The sequence below is a fragment of the Cetorhinus maximus genome, chromosome 13 (genome assembly GCF_964194155.1).
Source record: "Cetorhinus maximus chromosome 13, sCetMax3.hap1.1, whole genome shotgun sequence".
In the NCBI taxonomy this organism is placed as follows: Eukaryota; Metazoa; Chordata; class Chondrichthyes; order Lamniformes; family Cetorhinidae; genus Cetorhinus; species Cetorhinus maximus.
Window position 1 is genome coordinate 22,413,508 of NC_135891.1, and position 12,378 is coordinate 22,425,885.

At 40.6% G+C, this 12,378-nt stretch overlaps 1 protein-coding gene across 15 annotated transcripts in view; it reads right to left on the reverse strand.

The window, feature by feature from the left end:
* Positions 1-2,950: 2,950 nt before the first annotated feature.
* Positions 2,951-12,378, reverse strand: part of LOC144688485 (band 4.1-like protein 1) — a 289,382-nt gene continuing 279,954 nt past the window's right edge. For all 15 annotated transcript variants that reach the window (XM_078555104.1, XM_078555102.1, XM_078555094.1 and 12 more), the window contains 2 exons: positions 10,614-10,730; positions 2,951-4,399 (listed from right to left, as the gene is read on the reverse strand). In XM_078555104.1, coding sequence (XP_078411230.1) covers positions 4,394-4,399; positions 10,614-10,730 — 123 coding nt within the window. In that variant the 3' untranslated portion in view covers positions 2,951-4,393. The remainder of the gene's footprint in view (positions 4,400-10,613; positions 10,731-12,378) is intronic.

The window sequence follows — 12,378 nt, forward strand, 5'->3', positions numbered from 1 at the left end:
TGCTTGGTAGGCTGATTTGTCATATGCCACAATAATTGGTATCCTATTTGAAACCATTCATACTCTGTATAGCACAGTCTCTGCAAAAATGTGATGTAGAAAAAGGTAAGCGTTTTGATTTTATTTGGGCTGGTGTGGAAACAATTTCAAAAAGATAAGAATAATTGTTAAAGAGATTGTGTTGCACATACAACTAACATTTTACTTGGTGTTTAAAACTTGGCTTTGAAAGTTTTAACTGAACTTTCCAAGAGCCCACACAGATATGATGGGCCAAATGGCCTCCTTCTGTGCTGCATCATTCTATGATTTTATGAAAGAAAACTAAAAGAAAAAATTCTGAATGAACATTATCGATAAGTTACTATCCTCATGTGGAAAAACTGCTACAGTCACCATCAACTCCATGTTTTTATCCTTTTAAACTGGAATACAATAAACCAGTTTTGCAGATCAACATGCTGGTATGGAACAAGTTCATCAATAGAAATAAAAAATTGAGCTAAGTAAATGATTTAAAATATAGTTTTGATGAAAAAAGACAACAGTCTTTCTGCAAAAAAAAACTCCTATATAGCATTGAAAATGAAGTTTGTGTAGCTTCTTTGTAATTATCCAGCAGTTACTGAATTTTATTAGAAGATAATGGTAACATAAAAAGGTATTGACACTTTCATCTGCCTTTTGATTAAGTTACAACATTTACAAAAATAAGTTCCACTTTTCCAAAATACAATACCTATAAAATAATTCATCAACAAATAAAACCAATGGACAGGAATACAGATGGAAATAAATTCTGAATTTGTAAAACTTACAAATGGTGCTTAATGGAAAGGAAGAATTTAAAACAATCTACAGAGAGAAAAAAAAAATCACACAAAATATGAAGTAAATATTGAATTGTCCAAAGAGTTAGAAAAGATGTGAAACAGCAAAGGAAATAAGAAAAGCTTTGGTTCATCAATGATCTTGTCCAAAACCTACAATTCACTGGATTGATCCATCTTATGTTTGTATTGCTCATGGGTCACTAATCAAATATTTCCCTATGGCCTTGTTTCTATATTATTTAATGATCTCTTCATTTTTCATCTCAGACTGCAGCCAGAATTTGTTTTCCTACATTCTCCACATTTCTCAAAATACTTAAGTCAGCGCTCCATAAATAGAAAATGTAATATATTTTTCAAAATCAACAGCTGCTCTACAGTTTCACCTCTGCGTCTTGGCATTCTAAATCTAAACATGGGCTTTAAAATTGCTTCATTAAGCTTTCTTAAAAGAATAGGTGCATTTTCAACCTTGCCTACCCAACGGAAACTGAGTATTTAAAATCAGCTGTGAGGTTTAACTGCTGAGACCGCATTCTCTTCACAAAATTTTCCATTTCAACCCGCTCAACATCTGCTGGAAACTGGCAGGATTTTTCTTTAAATATGCACACATAGGTTCTAATGTGGTCATCAGGTCCCAATTGCTAATTTAGCTAGAAGCCTGCTCAGGGAAACTGTTGAGAAATTGTTCGCAGGCCAACCTAGCGAGGAGTTGGGGCCTGCAAAGGTTTCCTTGTAGAAGTCACCCTCCACATCCCGGGTGATGTATAGATTTCTGCTCCATGCAACTCTCCCATCCCATTCCTCACCCCCCCAGCCTCAAGGCTCTTTGGTGAACCTCCTCCCATCCACTTAATTGCACTATAGAATGTTCCTTTGGTCCCCATCAAAAGGTTTCCTGCAGCCCAGTATTCCAGTTACTGGCCAGCTACCACTTTTTATTGGAAAATTTACTGGGCATTGTGCTGCCAAGGTCAAGATACTTTGGCACCTCTACAGCCCCTGTCCGCACCACCACTGTCAAAGTACTGTCTATGCACATATTAGACCACATTAAAACTTTTATATAATGATAAAGCTTTCCGAATATCACAACAAAGAACGTGTTCAGGTACACACAAGATACTCAGTGATATGCAAAAGAATTTGTAACTTCCTTGCTTAAAACTTGATTCATTGCTGATCACACCTACCTTTGTCACTTGGCAATATTTTGCGTCACTAAAATAACGTACGATATTTCAATTTCTGATGTTAACCGTTTAATTCAGCTTAGATCCTGCAAAATTGATTTCAAACTGATTTCTTCAAAGGTTCTCCTCAAATTTTCTAGAATTTAACTTAGAATTACTCCAAATCAGAATGTAGAGATGATGAATTTTAATTACACAGTGGGATCCTAGGGTATGAATACATAATGTGCTTGAATCCCTCTTTCCATTATTTTAGAGAAGGCACTATTCACTTTAGAAATGGCAACTTTTATATTCATTCACAGGATGTGGGCTTCGCTGGCTGGGCCAGCATTTATTGCCCATCCCTAGTTGCCCTTGAGAAGGTGGTGGTGAACTTCCTTCTTGAACCACTGCAGTCCATGTGGTGTGGGTACACCCCAAGTGCTGTTAGGAAGGGAGTTCCAGGATTTTGACCCAGCAGCAGTGAAGGAATGGCGATATATTTCCAAGTCAGGATGGTGAGTGACTTGGAGGGGACTACGCAGAGAGAGGAATTTCAGGTAAGTCCATTAAACAGTAATATTCTGATATTGTTCTACCAGTAGGGAGCCTTACCATATCAAGAAATTATAGTGGTGCAGAATTAAAATAATGAGCAGCACACATATAATTCCGCAATGTGTGGCCAAACAGGCAAGTCTCTCCACTGGCCATGCAAACTCTGAAAATTATCCCTTTAGGGCGTTTGCACATGAGCATCTCAGTAATATTTCCGTGCCCTGGGTTTTGAGAAAGGTAGAGATATTCTAACCTACTGATTCTAAAATGCAGTGCAACAATCGTCCAACAGTCCAACAGCAGCTTTGGTGTCCAGTGGAGCAAAATCTCTTTATACTTTGTATCCTTTTGAATATATAACAAAGGAATGGGCACAGGAGATGCATCTGGCACATTTATTTCACTATGAAGGTAAAAGGATACAATGAACACATACCATAGAGCTGTAGGGGGAGAAAAGCCATTATGGAGCATTTCATATCTGTATTAAGGTGTTTTAATGCACTCATGCACACAGATTTATGTCAGCTGTTGATACAATTGTAAATATTCTCAAATACTTAATCACTCATGTTCAGTTTAAAATATTGGGTAAGTCACTAAAACAATCCTATCAAAAATATATTTAGCAATGGTAAACAAACGAACTACATCTGATTAAATGCCAAGTGTGCAAATCTTCTGCTTCTCTCAGCTGCCCATTGCATCATCTAAGCATGCACATGGCATTTGACATCATATGCAACAACATGTAATTCAATTGGCAAAACTCAAAGTGCTTCAGTACTAACCTTGAGTTCTGTATAAATGATGTCCTTTGTCATGCTAGGTAGGTAAAGCGGCTCATTTGTATAATCAGCATGTCTAATATTCCTTTGCTGGCTTTACTATCAACAAACAAGTTAATTTTACTGCAACAATTCTTTTAAGGATTCAGGACAAGCTATGAGAATAGATCCCAGGTCGCTCATGGTGCCTTGGAATACTGAAGAAATTATTTCGAATGAAAAATTCTGTCCTTTGTGAACCATTGCTAAGTATTTTACTGAACCACTATTTTGAGTATCTTCCTATAGACATCACCTGTAACAGCTAGTTGTGTGCTAACAAACTTCTATCCATTATCTTTTGATTAAGACATCTGTGAAACCTCATTTGCCTAAAATTATTCATTTTCAAATAATTAAGGTTTTGTTTTATTTTACAAAAACACGAACTGCTGTCAAACCAAGTGTCAGTTAAAAACTAATACCAGGTTACCATTTGAATAATACAAACTTCAGAGGAGAAATAGATCCAATCTTTATATTACCAGATAAGCATACTTCAGTATAAATTAATGCATATTCAAATTGGGAACCAACATGTGCCATTCATTTCCATAGGATAACTTGTATGATAGTTGCTGACCGTCTTTAGCAGATCAAAAGGAAAGGAAATTAAATTGACATCCATCGCATAAGCAAGTATTATTAAACATTAGTTGTAAGATTTCTCTTCCATCTCCATTGAAGGTACTCCCTTGTGGGATTCTGGTTGCTGGAAAAAGCTCATATACTTTGGAATGATGGTTAGAGTTTCTAGTTTTTCTTCTTCCCCTCAAAACATGCGTTTTCTGTAGCTGCAAATGTTTTATTTTCTTGGTGGCGGTTGGAACTGAAATGTTTTTTGCACAGCAGGAGTATATTTTTACATTAATATTGATATTCTTTCCCGGTTCTTCGGTGTGAAATAACAAGGCAGAGAAAGTCTGTGTTGATGAAAGCAACAGTGTGATTCCATTCTTTTATTCATGGTGCTTTGAGGAGTTTCGCTTCCACATTATTACTCCTGAAGGAAAGAAAAAAGGGTTTTTATTTAAAGAAAGCTTATTCTATAGCATGCTACTCTCCACCCCCCACCCCCTCAGCCCCTTTGAGGTGATAACATGGGCTAGTGTACAGTTCCAGGGACATTGAATTTTACCACCCAAAGTGACTGGATAATGATTAAAATTGGATGATCTTTCCTCTCCTCAGCCAGAGTACTTGACAGTCAGGCTAACTATCTCTTCCCATCATTGTTATAGCTAAGCTCAGTCAACTCAGCACAAATTAGGGATTGTGCATGGATGGAACTACCCTGGTCATTAGGATTCAGTACCATAACTTGCAGTTTATTTATGCACTAACAGTATTAGGAGAGTCAACACAACACTTCTAAAGTGAGTCCTTGAAAGAGACCATCTCCAAACTAAAAGGTGCCAAATAGAACCATAGAAAAGTTATGGCACAGAAAGAGGCCAGTCAGCTCAAACCTGTTTGCACCAGCCGAGAAAAAAACTAGCCGCCCATTCTAATCCCACCTTCCAGCACCTGGTCCATAGCCTTGCGGGTTACAGCACTTTAGCTGCAGATCCAGATACCTTTCAAATGAGTTGAGGGTTTCTGCCTCCACCACCAAAGCAGGCAGTGAATTCTAGACACCCACAACCCTCACGTCCCCTCTAATCCTTCTACCAATCCCCATTTAAATCTGTGGCCCCTAGTAATTGATCTCTCCACTAGGGGAAACAGGTCCTCCTGTCTACCCTATCTAGCCCCCTCAATCTTGTACACCCCAATTAAGTCACCCCTCAGTGTCCTCTGTTCTAAGGAAAACAACCCTAGCCTATCCAATCTTTCCTCATAGCTGCAATTTTCAAACCCTGGCAACATTCTTGTAAATCTCCTCTGTACTATCTCCAGAGCAATTATGTCCTTCCTGTAATGTGGTGACCATAACTGTACACAAAATTGCAGCTGTGGCCTAACCAGTGTTTACAGCATTACATCCCTGCTTTTGTATTCTATACCTCATCCAATAAAGGTAAGCATTCAATATGCTTTCTTTACTGTCCTGCCACCTTCAGGGACCTGTGGACGTGCACTCCAAGGTCTCTCACTTCTTCTATCCCTCTCAATATCCTCCTGTTTATTATGTATTCCCTAGCTTTGTTTGCTCTCCCAAAATGCATTCTCCAGATTGAATTCCATTTGTCAGTTTTCTACCAACCCAACAAAACCATTGATATCATTCTGAGTCAACAGCTATTCTCTGCACAATCAACTACATGGCCCATTTTTGTGTCATCTGCAAATTTCCCAATCATGCCACCCACATTCAAGTTCAAATCATTAATATATAGATGACAAACAGTGAGCGACCCAACACAGCTCTATGGAAGCTACTGCAAACCGCTTTCCATTCGCAAAAACATCCATCGACCATTACCTCTGAAGAAGGGTTATATGGACTTGAAACATTAACTCGGTTTCTCTCTCCACAGATGTTGTCAGACCTGCTGAGTTTTTCCAGTATTTTTGTTTATCACCACCGACCATTACCCTTTGTTTCCTGTCGCTGAGACAATTTTGGATCCAACTCACCACCTTCCCCTGTATTCCACGGGCTTTTACTTTTCTGACCAGTCTGCCATGTGGGACCTTGTCAAATCCCTTACTGAAATCCATGTAGCCAGCATCCACTGCACTAGCCTCATCAATCGTCCTCGTTACTTTCTCAAAAAATTCGATCAAATTAGTAAGACATGACCTTTCCCTAACAAAACCATGCTGACGATCCCTGATTAATCCGTTCCTTTCTAGGCGACAGTTTATCCTGTCACTCAGAATTGATTCTAATAATTTGCCCACCACTGAAGTCAGACTGATCAGCCTATAATTATTTGGCCTATCCTTCACACCCTTTGTGAATAATGTTACTATGTTCGCAGCCTCCAATCCTCTGGTACCTAGCCTATATCTAGGGAGGATTGGAAAATGATCCTCAGAGCTTCCGCTATTTCTTCTCTAGCTTTCTTTAGTAGCCTGGGATACAATTCATTGGCCAGGGTGACTTATCCGCCTTCAACGATGTCAGGCCCTCGAGTACTTCACTCTCATTCTGCTTCTTGTATCTAATATTTCACAATCCTCCTCTTTAACCAGAGTGTCTGCATCATCCCTCTCCTTTGTGAAGACAGAGACAAAGTACTCATTAAGAACCCTGCCCACATCTTCTGCATTTACACATAAGTTACTTTGTACATCTCTCATAGGCCTAACCCTTTCCTTAATTATCCTCTTGCTCTTAACGTATTGATAAAACATCTCTGGTTTTTCCTTGATTTTACCTGCCAATGTTTTTTAATATCCATCTTTTATGTGGACGTGTGTAAATGATTTAATGAACAGAAGGATACAATGGAAAACTGATGCTAATATACTTAGTTACAGCTTTTGCCTCCAATTTAAAAAAAGTTTATGGCCGGGATTTAACGAGGGCGACGGAGGTCTTGCCCACCAGTGGGAATCCTGCATCGCATTTCTTTAGAAGGCCTGACGCTATTACATTCCAATCAGGTGCCTACCTGGGCAGGGTCAGGCCTCCCATTCAATTAAGCCCTTGGCAGGGTGAGAATCCCGACAGTTGTTGGCTACTCAGGGGCCAGCAGCACTCCAATATTAGGACTGGTGGCCACTGACGCTACTGCAAAGGGGCCTGCAGAAGGGTTTGGCCATGAATCCCTAGATAGAGGTGTGTGTCGGCAGGGTGAGGCTCACCAGCGAGGAAAAGGGATAGGGAGGGCCAGAAGCAAGGGTAGGGAAGAGCTTCCTGCGGGACTGACATTTCCCGATGCTGGGCCCTTGAGTGGACACAGAACAAGGGATCCCCCTGGTAGGATGCTGGCAAACATGCCAAGGTTTGCTGGGCAGACTCCCCAAATGGCAAATCCCCTGTCCTGGTGAGATGAGGCTCTTATGTGATCCTTAACCGGCCACATATGAGCCCCAGCCTCAGGTGGGATGGCTTCCCGCAAATAAAGGGAGGTGGGAGAATGGTGGGATCTCCACCCCACACCCTCCTGTCCAATCACATGCCCCCTCCCCGAACTCATCCAGGGAGAGGACCTAAATTCCGTCCAATGGATGTATCATGTGATGGAGTGAAGTACTGAACACCTATTCACTCTTTTGTAGATAATTAGAGTAGTTTTGAAATACTTTCTAAAACCTCAGTTCCATGGCTAGAGTTGATGCAGTGAAGTTGGAAGGGGATCAATTAACCCTTTAATAAGTATATCAAAATATTGCTCATCTGATAGATGAATATTGATAAATGTGGCTTCTGATTCACTGTTGGATTTGAAAAGCAGTTCTATGACCCACAATGAAATTCAGGATTTAAATCTGGCCACATATACCACAGATGGCAAAGTAAAATTGAATGCAATGAAAAAAAATTGTTAGCAGCCTCATTTCAGTCAGTAAAATGCTGACTTTAAGAGTTTTGCAAATTTTACTCTAGAAATGAATTTCTAATAATGAATTCACCAATTAAGTGGCACAGGGCATTCTTTTGCACACTTAACAAATGTTTCAGATTAAACAAATTCTAATAGTGAGGAATAGACCGCAGGGAAGACATTATTTGTTTACTAGTCTCACTTTACTTGATTTTCTTCTCGGAACCACTTCAAGTTCTACGATTGCAGTCTTTCTTTAGTTAAATAACTTGTTTACATCTAGGTTATTTATGCTTTTTAGGATTTTAGAAACACAAGTTACATCCCCCCTCTCAAGTGTCTTTTTTCCCCCAGAATAAAAAAGTTCAAGAATGTTCATCTCATTTCTTCATGTACAGCCCTTAGTGCCTCACCCATTTTTGTTGTTCTTTGCTGAAGTCACTCAAAAGCATCCTTTTGAAAAGGGGATGAATAAAATTGTACACAGTACACCAGTGACTTATTTATACAGTATTAGAATATATACTTTGGTTTATAAATAGGTCATATATTCCTCCAATATTTCCTGTTTATTTACATAGAGTGCAAAGTTCCAGTTATAAAAATTAAATACATTTCATAATGTTAAGTAATCAATTTTTCTATATGCCTTAGCTAATGATAAACATGCTTAATTTTAACTGAGCCAAGGGCAACAGGTATCCACACACCCATATCTATTGTGTGGGAACTCATAAAATGGTAAATAAAACCCATGGCATTGAATTGAAGTAATTTTTGGAAGCTATGGGCTGAATTAAACGAGGTGCCAGATTCCCCACCACAAAAACATTGAATGAGAGCCCCCCGAGGGGAACACTGGCTACCCTGCAGCCAGGCTGGAGGCGGGACTGCCATCCTGCTGGAGGCAAGAAGCCCTGCCTCAGAGAGTTGCTGGCCAATCAGAGTGCACAGTTCTGCAGCGCTTCTTGACAGAGGCATGCGGTGTTGGATCAGCTTTTGGGTAACTGTTTGGGGGCCTTGCTGGGTGTCAAGCTGGCAGGCCCTGTTGGGGTCGGGGGGGGGCTGGGGATTGAGAGGCCACTGGGGGAGAAATCTTGGTTGGGGGAGGGGGGGACCTCTGATGGACCCAGAAGGCCCATTAAGGAGGTACCCTCTCTCTGCCCAACACCAGCCAGGGAAACCTGCCGCGTTGACCACTTGGTGTGGGCTTCTCCCATCGCCAGTTATATCCTTGCAGTGGCAGGATGAGGCCCTTACGTGGGCAATTAAGGGCCTCAAGTGGCCCACTGGTGGGCAGGACACCCAACGCAACCACTGTGGAACTGTGGAAGGTATAGCAGTTGACAGGTGGATGACAGGCAGAACGTCTACTGGACTTAATGAGCAGCCCCCACCCCTCCCCGGCTTTCAAACCCATCGGCGAGGGAGCGTTAAATGCAGTCCTTTTGTTAATTCAAGGCATGCAATTAACTGTGAACTGACAGTTTAGGTGACTTTTGCTCAGGTCATAACCAGGAAACTTTAAGCTTTCAGGTTACCTTAACTCCACCTGAGGCAGACAAAGCTGAGAGAAGTTTAACCAATTTTCTATAAGGAAACAACTAATGAAAGTAGTTCAGAGCAATGCCAATTGTGTTAACTGAAAGAGGCTGCTAGGCAGGGATGTGGTAACTGGAACTCAATCTGGATAAGTGTGAAGTAATACATTTGGGAAGGATCACCAAGGCAAGGGGATACTCAATAAATGGTAGGATTCTGAGAAGTGTGGAGGAACAGAGGGATCTTGGAGTCCATGTCCGCAAATCCCTGAAGGTGGCAGGACAGATAGACAAGGTGGTTAAGAAGTCATATGGGATATTAAAAACAGGGAAGTTATGCTAGAACTGTATAAAACACTAAGGCCACAGCTAGGGTACAGTTCTGGTCATCGCATTACAGGAAGGATACTGGAAAGGGTACGAGGACATTGTCAGAAATAGAGAATTTTTATTATGAGGAAAGATTGGGTAGGTTGGGGTTGTTTTCTTCAGAACAGAGAAGACAGAGGAGAGATTTAATTGTGATGTTTAAAATTATGTGTGGCCTAGATATAACCTAGAACAGGAAGGACCTATTTCCATTAGCAAAGAGGTCAATGAGCAGCAGGGAGAAGGATTAAAAGGGAGTTGAGGAGTCATTCTTTCACCCAGAAGGTAGTGGGGATCTGGAACTCACTATCTGAAAGGGTGATAAAGGCAAAAATTGTATTTCATTACATAAAATGCATAGCCAAGCGTGTTTTATAAGTGCTGTAATCTACAGGACTACGGACCAAGAGCTGGAAAGTGGGATAGGGTGCACGGATAGCTCTTTTTTAAGCCAAGAATAACATGATGGGCTGAATATAGCCACCTTTTGTGTTGTGTTTTTATAATGATATAAGGGCACCAATCACTCATAAGAGATTGGGTAAACACGTTGTGAGTTCATTTATTGAGACTAGGCATATGAGAACATTCATGCAAAGGTAAAAAGCTTGAAGACATCTGCAGTAGAGCTGTGTGTGTGCTGTGTTCTGCTCACAGGCCAAAGAGAAATGGAGACTGGATTACATGACACACTTCCCTTCTAGTGATGGCATCCTGCTATCCCTTAAAAGCATAGTACAACATTCTGTGTCACAAATGTTTTACGCTACTAAGACCAAGTAATTTGCAAGAGATAAATGGAGAAGTGATTAAACAAAATGCTGATCCCATTGATAATAACAATGATCAATCATATACTATGCTGTACCTTTGATTCCTTTGCATTTTGCTCTGTTTCAGGCTCTGATTCTTTATAAACCACTGCTTTTGTCACGAGCATGTCGGGATGCTGCTGTTTTACTTCCTTAATTGCAAGAGCCAGAGCCTAGAATACACAGTACAATCATTTGAGGCACCTAGATTTGGTTTATAGATTGTATTGAAAACGTACGTTGCTAGCTAATGAGAAAGGAATTATAGTAACACAGTGATGTTGTAATGATTTCCTAGTGCCATCAGCTATAAAAAGTACATGGTCAGATAGATGATATCTCATAATCTTACTTTAAAATTCTTCTTAAGAATACACATTACCCTTGATATTAACCCGAACTGGAAATCTGGGTAAGCAGGGATCAAGGTGACCGCCAAACCCTACCTTCAAAAACCCAACAGAGTTGCCACTCAGTGCACTCAGATCACATCTGCATGTCAATAGCTGGCTGACTGAGACGTGTAGGAATGGAATTTCAAACGGAAGGGGGCAGTCAGGCAGCATCAAAGTAACAACTGTCAGCAAAAGGGTAAGCCACAGGGATGAGGTTTTGGGATGCCAACCATGAGGGCTGCATGAACCCCTTCCCAGCATATAGCTGGGAGCTAGAGACTATTGCTTTAATCCCTGACAGCAGCCTCCTGCTACTGCATAATCTATTCCCACCCACAAGTCAGCTGCTGCTGCTGCCTGCTGGCTTCGTCCAGTGGGGGGGGTGAGAGGGTTTATGCATTTGAAGCCTGGGCCTCATGCTGCCAAGGTTAAGATCCTTTCCCCCCAATCTAGCGCAACTCATATGACTGCCAGCTGGAGTTAAAATAGTCTTTAGAGCTGGAAAATTAATATTAATCATGAAACCCAACAACTTCACTTGTTGCATGTGTGGCTCAAATTTTTCATATTTACACCATTTACCCAGAATACTGGAGTAAAAATTGCACTGGTCACTAGGAGATTAATTTTATGATTTACTGCTCCCAGTGAATGCAAGCTTATATTGGGAAATCAATTGCTTAAATCACAGTCCGCACAAGTGTTTAATCGTCAAAGAAGAACAGAAGAACACAAATAAATAGAAACAGGAATAGACCATTGGGCTCCTTGAGCCTGCTTTGCCATTCAATATGATCATGGCTGATCTTCTAGATCAACTCCACTTGCCTGCCCACTCCCCATATCCCTCAATTCTCAGAGATCAAAAATCTATTGATCTTAGTCTTGAATATACTCAATGATGGAACATCCTCAGCTCTCTGAGGTACAGAATTCCAAAGCTTCACAACCTTCTGAGTGAAGAAATTTCTCCTCATCTCAGTCCTAAATGATCCGCCCTTTATATATTGCTACTATATATAGTAACATAATAAATAAATTCATAAATTTATATAATAATCCCATTCATAATGATTTCTTCTCACTGGCCTTTGCAGAGAAATCGTATATATGTTCCTTATTTCCCCATTAACCGTAGTAGCTATATACATTTGCTCCCCCCATTGATGGTTATAGAAAATATTTTTAAAAAATTAATTCACAGGATGTGGGCTTCGCTGCCTTCTTGAACCACTGAAGTTCATGTGGGGTAGGTACATCCACAGTGCTGTTAGGAAGGATTTTGGCCCAGCAGCAGTGAAGGAACGGTGATATATTTCCAAGTCAGGATGCTGAGTGACTTGGAGGGCAACTTTCAGGTGGTGGTGTTCCCATCTATCTGTTGCCCTTGACCTTCTAGGTGGTAGTGGTGGTGGGTTTGGAAGGT